Here is a 14,205-nt window from a genome sequence, read left to right as displayed (position 1 = left end):
TGGAGCTTTGTGAGGTGAGGGATAAAACAAATGAGAACGAGGAAGGGACCCTGGGCCTGGCGGTAAAAATGGAGGCGCACAAGGCGGTGCACAGGAGGTGGGCTGAGAGACTCGAGGTCCTGGAGAACAGGTCGAGGAGGAAGAATCTCTGGATTCCGGGTCTCCCCGAAGGAGTGGAGGGAGCTGATGCCGGGGCGTATGTGAGTACGATGCTCCAGTCGCTGATGGGTGCAGAGGCCTCTCCGAGCCCCCTGGAGCTGGAAGGGGCTCACCGGGTCCTGGCGAGGAGACACAAGGCTGATGAGCCGCCAAGGGCGATAGTGACAAGGTTCCACCGCTTCGCGGACAAAGAAAGTGTTCTGAGATGGGCCAAGAAGGTGCGGAGCAGTAGATGGGAGAATGCGGTGATCCGAGTCTACCAGGATTGGAGCGCGGAGGTGGCAAGGAGGAGAGCTGGCTTCAATCGGGCCAAGGCAGTGCTGCACAAAAAAAGTCAGGTTCGGAATGCTGCAGCCTGCGTGACTCTGGGTCACTTATCAGGACCGACACCATTATTTTGAAATGCCAGAAGAGGCTTGGACCTTTATCCAAACGGAAAAATTGGACTCAAACTGAGGGGCTGTGGTTGTGGGGTGGGGGGGGGGGGGGGATGTTGGTTGTATACGGGGTTGTAAATCTGGGCAAAATATGGGTGGGATGATGGATGGGGATAGAGTTCTGGTTAAAATTCTTTTTTTTCTCTAGACGAGATGGTGGGGAATGTGGGCGTCGGTGCTGGAGGGAGGTGAGACTCGGGGATGGGGGAACTGGGACAATGGCCGCAACAGGAGCTGCGCCACAGGGGGCGGGGCTGGCTCAGGAAAGCGCAGCCTTTTTCCCGCGCTAGGGGGGGGCGGATGGAGGAAGGTAAGGAGGAAGAGAGACTCCCACACGGGGAGATCAACGGGAACGCGGGGGAAGCCGGGGTCAGAAGTCAGCTGACTCACGGAAGTAATATGGGGGAGCAAAAGTGCTAGATGCGGATCTAGCGCGGAGGGGGGGGGGGGGGCGACATTAGGGTTGCTGCTGCACTGTCCGAGGGGGAGCTGAACATGGAAGAGATGGTCGGGGCGGGGGTTCCCCGTCTGGGGGACTGGAGGGTGCGGGAGGCGCGGGCACGGGACTGGCCTAAGATAGGAGATGGCTCGTCGGCGGGGGATGGGGGAAGGCGTGGGTAGTCCCCTGATCCGGCTGATCACGTGGAATGTGAGAGGCCTAAATGGGCCGGTTAAGAGGGCCCGAGTGTTCGCGCACCTAAAGGGACTAAAGGCAGACATGGCCATGCTTCAGGAGACACATCTGGAGGTGGCAGATCAGGTCAGGTTAAGGAAGGGATGGGGAGGACAGGTGTTCCATTTGGGGCTGGATGCGAAGAATAGAGGGGTGGCAATATTGGTGGGGAAGCGGGTGTCGTTTGAGGCCAAGAACATAGTAGCGGACAATGGAGGCCGATACGTGATGGTGAGCGGTAGGTTGCAGGGGACGGAGGTGGTACTGGTGAATGTATATGCCCTGAACTGGGACGATGCTGGATTCATGAAACGGATGTTGGGGCGTATTCCAGACTTGGAGGTAGGGAGCTTGATAATGGGTGGGGATTTTAACACTGTGCTGGGCCCAGCATTAGATCGTTCCAGATCTAGGACGGGGAAGAGGCCGGCTGCGGCCAAGGTGCTTAGGGGGTTTATGGATCAGATGGGGGGTGTAGATCCGTGGAGATTTGGCCAGAGAATTTTCTTTTTTCTCCCACGTACATAAGGCCTACTCCCGGATAGATTTTTTTGTTCTGGGTAGGGCATTGCTGCCGAAAGTGGAGGGAACGGAGTATTCGGCCATAGCCATTTCAGACCATGCCCCGCATTGGGTGGAGCTAGAGCTGGGGGAGGAGAGGGACCAACGCCCGTTATGGCGGTTGGATGTGGGACTGCTGGCAGACGAGGAAGTGTGTGGGAGGGTGCGGGGGTGCATCGAAAGTTATCTGGAGGCCAACGACAACGGGGAGGTGCAGGTGGGAGTAGTATGGGAGGCGCTGAAGGTGGTGGTCAGGGGAGAGTTAATCTCCATCAGGGCTCATAGGGCGAAGAGAGAGGGCAGGGAAAGGGAGAGGTTAGTGGGAGAGATTTTAAGGGTGGACAGGAGATGTGCAGAGGCTCCTGATGAGGGACTACTCAGGGAGAGACAAAGTCTCCAGACGGAGTTTGACTTGTTGACCACAGGGAAGGCAGAGGCACAGTGGAGGAAGGCACAGGGGGCGATATATGAATATGGGGAGAAGGCGAGTCGGATGCTGGCACATCAGCTCCGTAAGAGGATGGCAGCGAGGGAAATAGGTGGAATCAAGGATGGTAGGGGAACTACGGTGCGGAGTGCGGTGAAAGTGAATGAGGCATTCAAGGCCTTTTACGAGGAGCTGTATAGGTCCCAGCCCCCAGGGGGAAAAGAGGGGATGCGACGATTCTTGCACCAACTGAGGTTCCCGAGGGTGGAGGAGCAGGAGGTGGCTGGTTTGGGGGCGCCAATTGGGGTGGAGGAGCTGGTTAAAGGACTGGGGAGCATGCAGGCAGGGAAGGCCCCGGGGCTGGATGAGTTCCCGGTGGAGTTTTATAGGAAGTTTGTAGACCTGTTAGCCCCGTTGTTGGTAAGGACCTTCAATGATGCAAGGGAGGGAGGGACCCTGCCCCCGACAATGTCGGAGGCGACGATCTCTTTGATCTTGAAGCGGGATCTCGCTCCTCAATGTAGATGCTAAGTTGCTGGCAAAAATGTTGGCTACGAGGATTGAGGACTGTGTCCCGGGGGTGATTCACGAGGACCAGACGGGATTCGTAAAGGGTAGGCAGCTAAATACCAATGTGCGAAGGCTCCTAAATGTGATAATGATGCCATCGGTGGAGGGAGAGGCGGAGATAGTGGCAGCCATGGACGCGGAGAAGGCCTTTGATCGAGTAGAGTGGGAGTATCTCTGGGAAGTGTTGAGGAGGTTTGGGTTCGGGGGAGGGTTTATTAGTTGGGTCAAGCTCCTGTATAGAGCCCCGGTGGAGAGTGTGGTCACGAACCGGCGGAGGTCGGAGTATTTCCGGCTGTATCGAGGGACGAGGCAGGGGTGCCCCCTGTCCCCTCTGCTGTTTGCACTGGCAATTAAACCTTTGGCCAAGACGTTAAGGGAGTCGGGGAAATGGAAGGGGGTGGTCCGAGGGGGAGAGGAACATCGAGTGTCGCTGTACGCAGACGACCTGTTGCTGCATGTGGCGGATCCAGTGGAGGGGATGGTTGATGTCATGCAGACCCTAAGGGATTTTGGAGACTTTTCGGGCTATAAGCTCAACGTGGGAAAGAGTGAGCTCTTTGTGGTGCATCCGGGGGATCAGGGAAGAGGGATAGACGACCTACCGCTGAGGAGGGCGGAACGGAGCTTTCGACACTTGGGGATTCAGGTAGCTAGGAGCTTGGGGGCACTGCACAAACTTAATTTGACGCGGCTGTTGGAACAGATGGGGGAGGATTTTAAAAGGTGGGACATGTTGTCACTCTCACTGGCGGGCAGGGTACAGTCGATTAAAATGGTGGTCATCCCAAGGTTTCTTTTTGTGTTCCAGTGCTTTCCAATCGTGATCACCAAGGCCTTTTTTAAGAGGGTAGGCAGGAGCATTATGAGTTTTGTGTGGGCGAGCAAGACCCCGAGGGTAAGGAGGGGGTTCCTGGAGCGTAGCAGGGATAGAGGAGGGTTGGCGTTGACGAATTTGGGTGGCTACTACAGGGCAGCCAACGTGGCGATGATCCGTAAGTGGGTGATGGAGGGAGAGGGGGCGGCGTGGAAGAGGTTGGAGATGGCGTCCTGCAAAGGAACGAGCCTGGGGGCGCTGGTGACGGCACTGCTGCCGCTCTCGCCGACAAGGTACACCACGAGCCCGGTGGTGGCGGCAACACTAAAGGTCTGGGGGCAGTGGAGACGGCACAGGGGTGCGATGGGAGCCTCGGTGTGGTCCCCGATCCGAGACAACCATCGGTTTGTCCCGGGAGGGATGGACGGGGTTGGTTTCAGAGCTGGCATAGGGCAGGGATTAGAAGAATGGGGGACCTGTTCATCGATGGGACGTTTGCGAGCTTAGGGGCGCTGGAGGAGAAATTTGGACTACCCCCGGGAAATGCCTTCAGGTGCATGCAAGTGAGGCCGTTTGTGAGGCGGCAGGTGAGGGAATTCCCGCTGCTCCCGGCACAGGGGATTCAAGACAGGGTGATTTCGGGCATATGGGTCGGGAAGGGCAAGGTGTCGGCGATATACCAGGAGATGAAAGAAGAGGGGGAAGCTTTGGCAGAGGAGCTGAAAGATAAATGGGAAGAGGAGCTGGGGGAGGAGATTGAGGAGGGGCTGTGGGCTGATGCCCCAAGTAGGGTTAATTCCTCTTCCTCGTGTGCCAGGCTTAGCCTGATACAGTTTAAGGAAGTTTGCCTTGAGAGGGTCTGCGCAGGGGTTCTACAGGCGGTGGCAACCATTCCTAGACTATCTCGCGGAGTGTTAGATGAAGGTCGGACAGCAGCGACAGCAGTAACAGCAAGGTGGGGGGGAAGGGGGGGTTTTCTGGAGGGCATTTGAGCAAGAAAACACATGAATGATCCGGGAAACTGACATGTACGGGAGGAATCCAATGTACAAAGTTCTGTATCATATTGACTTGCCATGTTCATGTCTTGCTATGCGAGCTTTCTTTCTTTTTTGTTACGGGGGGGGGGGGGGGGGGGTTTGTTTGTATGGTTGAAAATTGTGTTAAAAAACTCTTAATAAACATATTTTAAAAAAAACTCTCAGGTGTTTACTGAATAAAATGCTACACAGAAATACACTGATGTTTGTAAGTGGGTAACCTTAGAAATGAAAAGCAGATTAGATAATTGATGATACGAAATACGGAATTCCACAGAGCAATTACAATTAACAGTGGTTAGTTTCATTTTGAAACAATGACCAGGATAGATAAATTGCACACAGCCAACACATTAAAAATAAGGCAGGAAAAATAAGAGTTAATTATAAACTCAGAAAATTACTTGATTATTTTTTAAAGAATAACTTAACTTTGACAATCAATGTAAAAATATACTTGCAAGTGCTATAGTTAAAACGTTATGGTTGGTAGAATTAAGCTGATTCAGCAAAAGAGCATAGGGCTGGATTTTAATGTGAATTTTGAAAGATATACACGCATACCTCTATTGCATCTACATATCTCTACTGTTCATTCAATCTCTACAGTATAGCCAAAGAAAAAACTCGGAAGATGGAGTGGGAAGGGTTGAATAGTCTTTCTTCATTTCTACAATCTCAATCATAGCTCAGTTGACATAGGCTGTCTAGTCAACACACAATTCAGTTGACATAAGAAATGCAGCTTGTTTAAAAAGCATAGCTTTCAGTGTTGAAATGTTTTCAAAGTAACTCAAGAGATACTGTGTAAAAAAAAAAGTTGACATTAATGAAAATAAGAAGACCACCCCCAATAATTTTACTTCTGCTGGTCTCAGGTCAGTTCTTAATATTCCTCTTTTAAATACGTGACACACGACCTAATGAATAAAATCTATTATAATAGAATTGATTAACATATAGAATGCTTATATTGTGGAAAGTGCAGTATATTGTTTAAGTGTGCCCATTGAACAATTACTGAGTATATTGAGTTGAGAATCATCTCTCCAACATTTGAAAATAAACTTTGTATGCTAACTGGATAGTATGTATAATACAAGGTTTCACTCAACTCACTGTTGAAAAGAGCAGGATAACATTTTTTTGTGAACATATTCCTCTGCAAAACACTGAAAGTGACAATTTGTAGTCATCTCATTGGTTCAATTTTAGTGGACAGGCAGAATTGAAGAACCGAAAAAAATTAAACTTTGCTCAGCCAATCAGCAAGTCTAAAGAAAAGTAATTGCCATTTCTTTATTTTATTAGGGACCAACAGTATCAAAGTCCACACTAAATAGCGTGGAAGCAACTTATTCAAAGTTTAGGTACTCACTTTTCAGCTATTCCATGTCTTACAATATGTCAGATATATTGATACCACAATTACTGTACCAAATAGATCCATGGCACAATTTTTGGAAATAGATGTTAAAACACAAACATTTCAAGTTAAGCTAATTGGCAGCATAAGCAGTGACATTAGGCATTGTTGCACAAAGTACTAAGCAGTCCAGAAAGGTAGATCTTACCCAGAGGTCATGTTCAGCATAGTCAAACAAAAGCCACACTTTCCTGTCTGCATGTGACAGAAACACTTTCTGAAGAGCAATGACGTTTGGGTGTTTCAACTCCCGCAGCAACTGTGAAACAAAATATACTGCATTAGAGTTGTGACAACTGAAAATGTACATTTTCATTGTATCAAGAGTTAATAGGTCCTTCAATTCAAATTCATCCTCACAATCTAGAGTATTATTAATAGCTTCATTTGCACTTCACACCCTCAATTTTATATAGGTACACCCTCAATTTTATATAGGTACAGTGTCTCAAAACCAGCAACCTCAGGGCTGAGTCTATGCTGGATTTTGGATTGAGTGGTTCAGGTCAAGTGGTTTGGGCCAGGTCAAGTCAAATCGGGACAAGGGCCACTCAGACCATGGGAAAGGGAAAGCACCTGAAGCCGACAACTAGACGGCACATTACCACCCCAATTTATCATCTAACCAAGCAAGCAGCTAAGTTATATTACTTGTCTAAAAATATTTATAAGCTGCCTAGAAGGAATTTTGATTATGTCCGGTTTTCAGACATCGCTGGTTTTCTGGTAGCCAGATTTAAGACAGTGTACATGTGGTGTCCAGCATATTTCTCTTGCACCCATTAAAATTATTTTGGCAGGACTTCCGGGTGCGGCGATGACCAGCTGAGTCGCACGTTTCGGCAGCTCCCGGTGAAACGGACTTTTGGGCTCTTGATAGGAGCCCCAACGGCAATTTTGACGGCTAAAAACACTGTGCGGTAAACCAGAAGGGAATCCCCCCTGGACACGGATGAAAAAAGGAGGAGAAAGTGGCCGGATTGCAGTGGATCCTTTAGAACAGCGGCAAGGAAGGCAAGCAAAAACCAAGATGGCGTCGGAAGGTGGCAGTTTAACATGGGGCCCTGAACAACAAGAGTTCTTGAAATGCTGTGTGGAAGAGCTCAAAAAGGAAATGAAGAAAGAGCTGTTGGCCCCGATACTACAGGCGATCGAAGGGCTAAAGGAGGAACAAAAGACCCAGGAGCGGGAGCTTCGGGTCGTGAAGGCAAAGGCAGCCGAGAATGAGGACGACATACAGGGCCTGGTGGTGAAGACGGAGACGCATGAGGCACATCAGAAACGATGTGTGAAAAGGTTGGAAACACTGGAGAACAATGCAAGGAGGAACAACCTGAGGATTCTTGGTCTTCCTGAAGGTGTGGAGGGAGCGGACGTCGGGGCACATGTGAGCACGATGCTGCACTCGTTAATGGGAGCGGAGGCCCCGGCGGGTCCGTTGGAGGTGGAGGGAGCATACCGAGTGATGGCGCGAGGGCCGAGAGCAGGAGAAATTCCCAGAGCCATAGTGGTGAGATTCCTCCGTTTTAAGGATAGAGAAATGGTCCTTAGATGGGCAAAGAAAACTCGGAGCAGTAAATGGGAGAACGCGGTGATCCGCGTTTATCAAGACTGGAGTGCGGAGGTGGCGAGAAGGAGGGCGAGCTTTAATCGGGCCAAGGCGGTGCTTCATAAAAAGATGATAAAATTTGGAATGCTGCAACCGGCAAGACTGTGGGTCACATATCGAGGGAGGCACCACTACTTTGAGACGGCGGATGAAGTGTGGACTTTTATTGTGGAAGAAAAACTGGAATGAGCGGGTTATTAAAAAGAACGTTTGAACAAAGTGGTGGGGCGAATGTGGGGGGCAAAGAGGGGGGTTAAAAAGGGGGGAAAGAGGAGTTTTATGTACTAATCCTGCGATGTGGTAACTTTTCTCTCTCCCACAGGTGGTGATGGGGGGGAGGAGGGGAGGTGGAGGAGATGGGGCATTGGCCATTGGGGGCGGGGCCAAGGGAGAAGCGCGGGCTTGGTTCCCGCGCTATGATAATCATGGCGGGAATAGAGAAGCAGGGAGGAGGGGGCGTCGCACGGTGCGAGCCGAGGTCACGGGGGGAAGCTGAGGTCGGCCAGAGTTTGCTGACTTCTGGGAGCAACATGGGGGGAGTAATTACGCTAGCGGGGGATCTAGCGGGGGGGGGGGGGGGGTGGGAGGGGGGAATTACTGGGTTGCTGCTGCTGGGGAGAGGGGGGAGCTGATATGGGAGGGGATGGGCGGTGGGGCACCGCCTGGGGGAGATACAGCTGCGTGGGAACCGGGTGAGGAGCTGGAAAAAGGTGATGGCTAATCGACAAGGGGGGGGGGGGGGTAGGAAGCCCCCCAACCCCGCTGATCACGTGGAACGTGAGAGGGCTGAACGGGCCGATAAAGAGGGCATGGGTACTCGCACACCTTAAGAAACTTAAGGCAGATATGGTTATGTTACAGGAAACGCACCTGAAACTGATAGACCAGGTTAGGCTACGCAAAGGATGGGTGGGGCAGGTGTTCCATTCGGGGCTAGATGCGAAAAACAGGGGGGTGGCTATATTAGTGGGGAAGCGGGTAATGTTCGAGGCAAAGACTATAGTGGCGGATAACGGGGGCAGATACGTGATGGTGAGTGGCAAACTACAGGGGGAGACGGTGGTTTTGGTAAACGTATATGCCCCGAACTGGGATGATGCCAATTTTATGAGTCTGATGCTAGGACGCATTCCGGACCTAAAGATGGGAAAGCTGATAATGGGGGGAGATTTTAATACGGTGTTGGAACCAGGGCTGGATAGGTCGAAGTCCAGGACTGGAAGGAGGCCGGCAGCAGCCAAGGTACTTAAAGATTTTATGGAGCAGATGGGAGGTGTAGACCCGTGGAGATTTAGCAGACCTAGCAGTAAGGAGTTCTCGTTTTTCTCCTATGTCCATAAAGTCTACTCGCGAATAGACTTTTTTGTGCTGGGAAGGGCGTTGATCCCGAAGGTGAGGGGAACGGAGTATACGGCTATAGCCATTTCGGATCACGCTCCACACTGGGTAGACTTGGAGATAGGGGAGGAAACAGGAGGGCGCCCACCCTGGAGAATGGACATGGGACTAATGGCAGATGAGGGGGTGTGTCTAAGGGTGAGGGGGTGCATTGAAAAGTACTTGGAACTCAATGATAATGGGGAGGTCCAGGTGGGAGTGGTCTGGGAGGCATTGAAGGCGGTGGTTAGAGGGGAGCTGATATCAATAAGGGCACATAAAGGGAAGCAGGAGAGTAAGGAACGGGAGCGGTTGCTGCAAGAACTTTTGAGGGTGGACAGACAATATGCAGAAGCACCGGAGGAGGGACTGTACAGGGAAAGGCAAAGGCTACATGTAGAATTTGACTTGCTGACTACGGGCACTGCAGGGGCACAATGGAGGAAGGCACAGGGTGTACAGTACGAATATGGGGAGAAGGCGAGCAGGTTGCTGGCACACCAATTGAGGAAAAGGGGAGCAGCGAGGGAAATAGGGGGAGTGAGGGATGAGGAAGGAGAGATGGAGCGGGGAGCGGAGAGAGTGAATGGAGTGTTCAAGACATTTTATAAAAAATTATATGAAGCTCAACCCCCGGATGGGAGGGAGAGAATGATGGGCTTCTTGGATCGGCTGGAATTTCCCAAGGTGGAAGAGCAGGAAAGGGTGGGACTGGGAGCACAGATCGAGGTAGAAGAAGTGGTGAAAGGAATTAGGAGCATGCAGGCGGGAAAGGCCCCGGGACCGGATGGATTCCCAGTCGAATTCTATAGAAAATATGTGGACTTGCTCGCCCCAGTATTGACGAGGATCTTTAATGAGGCAAAGGAAAGGGGACAACTGCCCCCGACTATGTCTGAAGCAACGATATCGCTTCTCTTAAAGAAGGAAAAGGACCCGCTACAATGCGGGTCCTATAGACCTATTTCCCTCCTAAATGTAGATGCCAAGATCCTGGCCAAGGTAATGACAATGAGAATAGAGGAATGTGTCCCGGGGGTGGTCCACGAGGACCAAACTGGGTTTGTGAAGGGGAGACAGCTGAACACGAATATACGGAGGCTGTTAGGGGTAATGATGATGGCCCCACCAGAGGGGGAAACAGAGATAGTAGTGGCGATGGATGCCGAGAAAGCATTTGATAGAGTGGAGTGGGATTATTTGTGGGAGGTGTTGAGGAGATTTGGTTTTGGAGAGGGGTATGTTAGGTGGGTGCAGCTGTTGTATAGGGCCCCAATGGCGAGCGTGGTCACGAATGGACGGGGATCTGCATATTTTCGGCTCCATAGAGGGACAAGGCAGGGATGCCCTCTGTCCCCATTATTGTTTGCACTGGCGATTGAGCCCCTGGCGATAGCGTTGAGGGGTTCCAAGAAGTGGAGGGGAGTACTTAGAGGAGGAGAAGAACACCGGGTATCTTTGTATGCGGACGATTTGCTACTATACGTGGCAGACCCGGCGGAGGGGATGCCAGAAATAATGCGGATACTTGGGGAGTTTGGGGATTTTTCAGGGTATAAATTGAACATGGGGAAAAGTGAGTTGTTTGTGGTGCATCCAGGGGAGCAGAGTAGAGAAATAGAGGACCTACCGTTGAGGAAGGTAACAAGGGACTTTCGTTACCTGGGGATCCAGATAGCCAAGAATTGGGGCACATTGCATAGGTTAAATTTAACGCGGTTGGTGGAACAAATGGAGGCGGATTTCAAGAGATGGGATATGGTATCCCTGTCACTGGCAGGGAGGGTGCAGGCGGTTAAGATGGTGGTCCTCCCGAGATTCCTCTTTGTGTTTCAGTGCCTCCCGGTGGTGATCACGAAGGCTTTTTTTAAAAGGATTGAAAAGAGCATCATGGGTTTTGTGTGGGCCGGGAAGACCCCGAGAGTGAGGAAGGGATTCTTACAGCGTAGCAGGGATGGGGGGGGCTGGCACTACCGAGCCTAAGTGAGTATTATTGGGCCGCTAATATTTCAATGGTGAGTAAGTGGATGGGAGAGGAGGAGGGAGCGGCGTGGAAGAGATTAGTGAGGGCGTCCTGTAGGGGGACTAGCCTACAGGCTATGGTGACAGCCCCATTGCCGTTCTCACCGAGGAACTACACCACAAGCCCGGTGGTGGTAGCTACACTGAAGATTTGGGGACAGTGGAGACGGCATAGGGGAAAGACTGGAGCCTTGGGGGGGTCCCCGATAAGAAACAACCATAGGTTTGCCCCGGGGGGAATGGATGGGGGATATGGAATGTGGCAAAGAGCAGGAATAACGCAACTGAAAGATCTGTTTGTGGATGGGAAGTTCGCGAGTCTGGGAGCGCTGACCGAGAAATATGGGTTGCCCCAAGGGAATGCATTCAGGTACATGCAACTGAGGGCTTTTGCGAGGCAACAGGTGAGGGAATTCCCGCAGCTCCCGACACAAGAGGTGCAGGACAGAGTGATCTCAAAGACATGGGCGGGGGATGGTAAGGTGTCAGCTATATATAGGGAAATGAGGGACGAAGGGGAAACTATGGTAGATGAACTAAAAGGGAAATGGGAAGAAGAGCTGGGGGAGGAGATCGAGGAGGGGCTGTGGGCAGATGCCCTAAGCAGGGTAAACTCGTCGTCCTCGTGTGCCAGGCTAAGCCTGATTCAGTTTAAGGTATTACACAGGGCGCATATGACTGGAGCACGGCTCAGTAAATTTTTTGGGGTGGAGGATAGGTGTGCGAGGTGCTCGAGAAGCCCAGCGAATCATACCCATATGTTTTGGTCATGCCCGGCACTACAGGGGTTTTGGATGGGGGTGACAAAGGTGCTTTCAAAAGTAGTAGGGGTCCGGGTCGAACCAAGCTGGGGGTTGGCTATATTTGGGGTTGCACAAGAGCCGGGAGTGCAGGAGGCGAGAGAGGCCGATGTTTTGGCCTTTGCGTCCCTAGTAGCCCGGCGCAGGATATTGCTAATGTGGAAAGAAGCCAAGCCCACGGGGGTGGAGACCTGGATAAATGACATGGCGGGGTTTATAAAGCTAGAGCGGATTAAGTTCGTCCTAAGGGGGTCGGCTCAAGGGTTCACCAGGCGGTGGCAACCGTTCGTCGAATACCTCGCAGAAAGATAGATGGAATGGAAAAATGAAGGCAGCAGCAGCAGCCCAGGATCGGGGAGGGGGGGGGGGGGGGGAGGAACCAGAAGGACTCTCAGGGTTGTTAATATATACTGTATAATATGTATAGGTCGTTGCTACAGATAATTATATATTGGACTGTTAAATTATATTTTTGGAGAGTGTTACTTGTGATAAGGCAGTTGCCAATTAGGGTTAGTTTTCATTTTTGTTATTTATTATTTATTCATTTTTTGTTTATAAAATAGATCATTGCTATTTGTGTTGTTATAATATTGTGTAAAGGATGCACAATGTACTGTGTTGGTTGACCAAAAATTTTCAATAAAATATTAATTAAAAAAAAAATTATTTTGGCAGAGCTGGAATCCCTTTAATTTCCTTGAAAAAAAAATCAGTTTAAGATAGGATGTTTTTAAATGGTCAATTACCCAAATTCTGCAGGCTGTTTCCAAGAGAATCAAAAAAAATAGCCCAATTGTACTTATTGTTCACCTGGAATTCTCCAAAACAATCCAAATTCCCTGGTCTTTTCCACAAAGCTTTTTGCATTCTTCCTTCTTAATTACTTAACCAGCTCACTTTTCAGATATAATAATCTCTACCCATTCAGAGCTTGATGTTCAGAACTTGAAGCATTACATGCCCCTAAAATGAAGCTGCAAAAAAAGGTTGTGGCTTGGGGGAAAGAGAGGATTTTAGTAAAATAAGGCAGGATCTGGTCAAGGTAGACTGGAAAGAGTCACTTGTGGGGAAATCTACAGAACAGCAGTGGGGGGAGCATTCACAAAGGAAACGGGGAAGATACTAGGCCAACATGTTTCCTCTCGGGCAATAGGAAGGAGTAATAAGCATACAGACATTCAGAATATGATGAGAAGGAAAAGAGGCTTTTAGCAAGTTTAGGGGGAGCAATTCAACGGAAGCATGAGTGGAGCACAGAAAGTGCAGGATGGAGTTTAAGAAAGTAATTAGGAGAGCAAAGAGGTGATATGAAAAAGCTGGTAAAAGTAGGGAAAATCCCAAGGTATTCTATAAATATCTCAATGGGAAGAGGATAACCAGGGCCCATTAGGGACCAATAGGGAAATCTGTGGGTGGACCAGAGGACATGGCAGGGTGTCGAACGAATACTTCAAATCTGTCTTCTCTCAAGAGAATGAGGAGGTAGATATAGAACTCGGGGAGAGAGATTGTGAGCTTCTTGAGCAAATTGACATTGGGAGTGACCAGGTGCTGGCAGGCTTAAAAGTGAATAAATCTCCAGGTCTGGATTAATTGTGTCCCAGTGAGGGAAGTGAGGTAGGAAGTTTCAGGGGCTCTGACCCAAATTTTTAATTCGTCTCTGGCCTCAGGGGAGGTGCCAGAAGACTGAAGAACAGCTAATGTGGTCCCACTATTCAAAAAAGGTTGAAGCGATAAGCCAGGGATCTACAGACTAGTGTCTCATGTCAGTGAGAGGGAAACTATTGGAGAAATTTCTGAAGGAGAGAATCCACCTCCACTTGGAGAAGCAAGGTTTGATCAGGAATAGTCAGCATGGCTTTGTCAGAGGGAGGTCACGCCTCCAAATTTGATTGAATTTTTTGAGCATGTGACCAGGTGTGCAGATGAAGGTAGTGCAGTTGGTGTAGTTTATATGGATTTCAGCAAAGCCTTTGACAAGGTCCAACATGGGAGACTTATAAAGGCGGCAAATGCACATGGAATACAGGATAATGCGATAAGGTGGATTCAAAATTGGCTTAGCTGCAGGATACAGAGGGCAATGACAGAAGGGATGGGTGAAACTATGGGAAGTATAATGATTAATGAGAAGCAAAGCAGCAGGTGAGCCTCTGGGGAGGAAGGTTCAACTGCAGGGAAAATTATGAAAAGGTTAAAGGGAAGAAGAACTCAGGAGATGTTATTAATGGAGGTGTTACAATTCAAAATGAAGGTAAAAAAATAGCATACGGCACTTTACTTGAAT

At 49.9% G+C, this 14,205-nt stretch overlaps 1 protein-coding gene across 3 annotated transcripts in view; it reads right to left on the bottom strand.

Annotated features, from left to right (window-relative positions):
• The window catches only part of cdk8 (cyclin dependent kinase 8), a 195,419-nt gene that overhangs the window by 111,303 nt on the left and 69,911 nt on the right, over positions 1-14,205 (bottom strand). For 2 of the 3 annotated variants that reach the window (XM_072476908.1, XM_072476909.1), the window contains exon 3: positions 6,256-6,366. The exons of the other annotated variant lie outside the window; for it this stretch is intronic. In XM_072476908.1, the coding sequence (XP_072333009.1) occupies positions 6,256-6,366 (111 nt within the window). The remainder of the gene's footprint in view (positions 1-6,255; positions 6,367-14,205) is intronic. 3 annotated transcript variants of the gene reach the window in all.

This window comes from Scyliorhinus torazame, chromosome 15, assembly GCF_047496885.1.
Source record: "Scyliorhinus torazame isolate Kashiwa2021f chromosome 15, sScyTor2.1, whole genome shotgun sequence".
In the NCBI taxonomy this organism is placed as follows: domain Eukaryota; kingdom Metazoa; phylum Chordata; class Chondrichthyes; order Carcharhiniformes; family Scyliorhinidae; genus Scyliorhinus; species Scyliorhinus torazame.
The sequence above is the reverse complement of the archived record's forward strand: the minus strand, read 5'-3'. Positions and strand labels throughout refer to the sequence as shown.